This window comes from Fukomys damarensis, unplaced genomic scaffold (genome assembly GCF_012274545.1).
Source record: "Fukomys damarensis isolate Sample0158 unplaced genomic scaffold, DMR_v1.0_HiC HiC_scaffold_13, whole genome shotgun sequence".
NCBI classification, from domain to species: Eukaryota; Metazoa; Chordata; class Mammalia; order Rodentia; family Bathyergidae; genus Fukomys; species Fukomys damarensis.
Window position 1 is genome coordinate 23,547,047 of NW_022900925.1, and position 4,710 is coordinate 23,551,756.

The following is a 4,710-nucleotide window of genomic DNA, read 5'->3' on the forward strand; positions in this document are numbered from 1 at the left end:
CCTCGCCTCGCTGCTTCTCCTACCTTAATGTAGGGAGCCGCCGGCCGTGCGCTGTCTCAGCTTGCGTGCGTTGCCCTAGGCCCTGCGCGCGCGCTCCCAGGGTGCGTGCGCGCTCCCGGACTACGCAGCCACCGCCTCCGTCCCCGCCCCTTCCCTTTTCAATCGCCAGTCTCGGCGGCTCTTGCGTCCCGACTCTCATCCTGGGTCCCCTCCTGGCGCCGGCTGAAGTTCCGGCGCCTGAGGACTGGGAGGATGGACCCGAGCTGCTTGCCTGACTGTTGATTCTGACGGGTAATCACTTTTTTCCCTTGTGGTGTGTGGCCCGCGACGCCTGAGGCTTCCTGTTGGTGGCGCTGTTTGGTCCCCTCTGAAGGGTGGTGAGGCCGACCCGGCTGGAATAGTCCCGGTTTTGTGATCACATTCCCACTCCCGCCCCTGTTGCCTCCAGGGGGAACTGAAGCTGAGGCTCTGGGCCCAAGGACAGCACCGAGCCGTGGCCACGCAGTGCCTCTCGTGGATTAACCAGACTCAGGGGTGAAGGTACATTTCATTCAGAGACTCCTGGAACATCGACAGTGTCTCCTCTGTGAAGAACCATCCACTTTTTGGGCTTCAGATGCCCAAATGGAGGTGCAATGATGAGAGGATGTGGTGGTCCACTCTGATATCAATCTTGAGGGCTAGGTATGTCCCAACATCTCTTCTTACTATTAGTAGTGATTACTGTCGTAGCTACCATTTGTCGAGTACTTACTGCATGCCTGGCATTGTACAAAGTAGGTTACACCCATGGTCTCATACAAAACAACCTAATGGCAGTATTATCCCCATTTCCCAGGGGTGAGTATATATACATGTTATGCACATACTTGGTATCACAATGCTAGGAAGTGTTGAGGAAGGGGATTCAAACCATGGCCTATCTAGCTTAACCATGATGCTGTTAGATGTATTCAGAAGTCTGTGTCTGATAAATTTTGCTCAACCTCTTTTTAGAATTCATTTACACTTCCTACCTGTGTGGACCCTCTTTTCATTTTTTAGTGCATGTAATACAAGTTCAAGGTTAAAAAAAAAGAAAAGGAATTTTGCATGAGTGAAAATTAATATGAAAACCATTTCCCACCATGTTCAATAAATAGTTAAGATTTTTTTTTTTTTTTGTACCAGGGATTGAACGCAGGTCTTTGCGTTTGCAAGGCAGGCGGCAGAACCACTGAGCTAAATTCACAGCCCAATAGTTAAGATTAATCCCAGCACTCAGGAGGCTGAGGCAGGAGGATCACTGTGAGTTCGAGACCAGCCTGGGGTACATAAGTGAGTTCCAGGTCAGTCTCAACTACATAGTGAGACCCTGTCTCAAAAGAAAACAAACAAACAAAAAAACCCAATAGTTAAGATTTTTATATATACCTTTCCAGGCATTTTCCTATCCATCATGTCAATAAACATAGGGTAGTTTACATATGATGTATGCTAAAATCTGTTTGTTCATTCATTCAACAAATATTTAATGGGCAGACACTTCTAGAAATTTAGTAGTGAGCAAAGCAAAGTCTACGTCGTAGAGTTCATATAGTAGTAGGGGAGAATGACAACAAAGAGTACACATGTATTGTTAAATAATAGATAATGCCCAGTAATATTGTTTTATGGACAAATAAATCAAGATAAATAGATAAAAGTGATGTGACAATTCTCTTTTAGTTAGGATAAACAAGAAAGGCTTCTTAGCAGAGGAGTCACATAAACAGAAATCTAATTAATGAGAAAGGAAACTGAGTGAATTTCTAGAGGGAAACTAGAAGAGAAACAGCAAGTGCAGTGGCCCAGACATAGGAACTTGTTGGGCATAGAGAAGAAGCAAGGAGACCAAAATGCTAGAACACAGCCAATTGGAGAAATGAGATAGAAAACATAAGAGAACACCTGACTTGGGCTGGAGATGTAGCTCAGGGGTAGAGCACTTGCCTACCGTGTATAAAGCCCTAGGTTCAATCCTCAGCACTGAAAAAAAAAAATCAAAACAAAAACAAAAAAAACCCAGACAACAAAAACATAGTAAGAAGTCAGTTGTGTATCACGTCATACTACTGTGGAACAAAACCCATCCAATACTGGGGTCTGTGTGCCAGATGTGGTGCATGCCTGTATTCCTACGACTGAGTTTCAGCCTGGGAAACTTAGTGAGACCTTAGCTCAAAATAAGAAATAAAGACATGGGGGCAGGGGATTTGGCTCATTGGTTCCACTGCCTGCCTCACAAGCGCAAGAGCTGAATTAGATCCCTGGTACCAAAAAAAAAAGGAAAGAAAGACATGGAGATGCAGCTCAGTGCTAGAGTGCCTCTGGGATTGATCTCCAGTACTGCAAAATAAACAAAGAATAAAAATTTAAAAATAAGCAAAGCAGCATTCCCAGTGGTTCAAGCCAGTATCCTAATTACTCAGGAAAGCTGAAGCAGAAGGATCACAAGTTCAAGGTTAGCAAGCAACTTAACCCTTGTCTTAAAATAAAATCAAAGGTCTGGGAATGTATCTCAATCATAGAATATCCATAGGTTCAAAGCATGGAAAACATAGCATTTAGCCACCTGGAAATTACCTTTCCTCTTCAGTTGATGCTAGATTGGATTGCCTGTGAGATATGCACAGAGTGCCTATTTTCTCTTTTTATGTTATACATAATAGGAAATGACAAGAAAATGCCTGGAAAGGTATACATAAAAATCTTAAATATTTATTGAACATGGTGGGAGATGGTACAAAAAAAAAAGGAAAGAAAAAGAAAATCCTATAATTTGCAACAACATGAATCAATCTGGAAGACATGTAAGTGAAATAAGCCAGGCACAGAAATAAAAATGCTTTAACTATATTGCAAAAACATACTAATAAAAAAGGGAAAAATAAAAGATAAACTAATAGGGGCTGGGGATTTGGCTCAGTGGTTCTGCCGCCTGCCTTGCAAGCAACAAAGATCTGAGTTTGATCCCCGGCACACAACAAACACACACACACACCCCAAAAAAACTAATAAAGATGAAAAAAACCCCCAAATACTATGATCTCACTGTATGTGGACTATAAAAGCAGAATAGAATGGTGGTCACCAGGGGCAGAATGTTCATAGACTGGGGGGGCAGGTGACCAAAGGATACAAAATTTTAGTTAGACAAGAGAAATAAGTTTAGGAGAGCCATCACACAATGTGGTGTCTACAGTTAATAACAATATATTGTTTGTTAGAAATTACTAAAACAGTAGATTTTAAATGTTCTTGTCACAGTCAGGTGTGGTGACACACACCTGTAATCCCAGCACTTGGGAGGTTGAGGTAGGAGGATTGTCATGAGTTCAAGGCCAACCTTGGCTACACAGCCACCCTGTCTCAAAATACATTAATATGTTGATTTAGCCATATCGCACTGTATACATATAACAACACATGTTGCATACTATATAGTTTTTGTCAATTTAAAAATAAACATGCTATAAGTAAGTAAATGAGGTTTTGTTTGTAGTTCTAGGGATCAAACTCAGACACTCTACCCCTGAGTTACATACCCAGCCCTTTTTTGTTGTAGTTTTGTTTCTTTTGAGATAGGGTCTTGCTATACAATCCAGGCTGAGTTTGAATTCAAAGTGTAGCCCAGAATGGCCTTAAAACCATATTCTTCCTGCCTCAGCCTCACAAATGCAGTAGTTGGGATGACAGGTGTGTGCCACCATACTGTTTTTTTTGAGAATGCTGTCTTATTAAAAACAAACCTAGAGCTGGGGATTTAGCTCAGTGGTTCCTCTGCCTGCCTCGCAAACCTAAGGACCCGAGTTTGATCCCCGGTACAAAATAAAAACCCGAGCTGGGTATGGTGGTGCACGCCTGTAATTCCAGCACTCAGGAGGCTGAGACAGGAGGATCACTGTGAGTTCATCACCAGCCTGGCTCTATAGTGAGTTCCAGGTCTCAACTACATAGTGAGACCCTGTCTCAAAAAACAAAAACTAAATAAATAAAGTAAATAAATAAATAAATAAAAACTCAATGGGCCGGGGATTTAGCTCACTGGTGCTGCTGCCTGCCTCGCAAGCGCAAGGACCCAAGTTTGATCCCTGGTAGCAAAAAAACCAAAATTTGATCTGTACCAATGTAACTAGTAAGCTTCTTGTTACTAGCAGGCATTAGGATTTTCATAGTGTCACAACCATTGTTTTCATGAATCCAGGCTGGGAATTTAGCTCAGTGGTTCTGGTCCTGAGTTCAATCCCCAGTACCAAAAAAAACCAAACGAATGAATCCAAGCCTTTGTTAACCATCTCTTCTGTCTCTTCCTCAACTTACTGACTTCTGTCTCACCCACAAAAACTGCAGGATACCTATTCCATGAGTAGCTAGGATTTGGTTAGAATATAAAAAAGTTAGGTGAACGAGTCTAGGACTGAGAACATCTGTTTATCAGAAAATTGAAACATTCCTTCTCTGCTGTCTTGTTGCAGACTTTTCAGCCTAATGCACAGGGCCTCCACCTTCTCACTGTCAAAACAGGCTCTTAAAGTACTTGATATCATTTGGTGACAGAGGATCTGAACTCTTTTACAACCAATAAGTGCTCAATAAATGTTTGAAATATTTGTAAGGAAGTTGACACAGTTTTAACATAATTACAAGAGCATAGGCTTTGAAACTTTCCTGAATTTGAATCCTGTTTCT

At 42.0% G+C, this 4,710-nt stretch overlaps 2 protein-coding genes across 10 annotated transcripts in view; one reads left to right on the forward strand and one right to left on the reverse strand.

Annotated features, from left to right (window-relative positions):
• Window positions 1–99, reverse strand: part of Tada2a (transcriptional adaptor 2A) — a 57,680-nt gene extending 57,581 nt beyond the window's left edge. For 3 of the 4 annotated variants that reach the window (XM_033762916.1, XM_010626799.3, XM_010626800.3), the window contains exon 1: window positions 24–99. The gene's annotated coding sequence lies outside the window, so the exon portion shown is untranslated. The remainder of the gene's footprint in view (window positions 1–23) is intronic. The other variant, XM_010626801.3, reaches the window with a different exon arrangement.
• Acaca (acetyl-CoA carboxylase alpha) overlaps window positions 49–4,710 on the forward strand; it is a 281,891-nt gene continuing 277,229 nt past the window's right edge. For 4 of the 6 annotated variants that reach the window (XM_010626803.3, XM_010626805.3, XM_010626804.3 and 1 more), the window contains exons 1-2: window positions 51–291; window positions 449–684. In XM_010626803.3, the coding sequence (XP_010625105.1) occupies window positions 617–684 (68 nt within the window). In that variant the 5' untranslated portion in view covers window positions 51–291; window positions 449–616. Of the gene's footprint in view, window positions 685–4,710 lie in introns of all 6 variants that reach the window. The other 2 variants (XM_033762915.1, XM_033762912.1) reach the window with 2 other exon arrangements.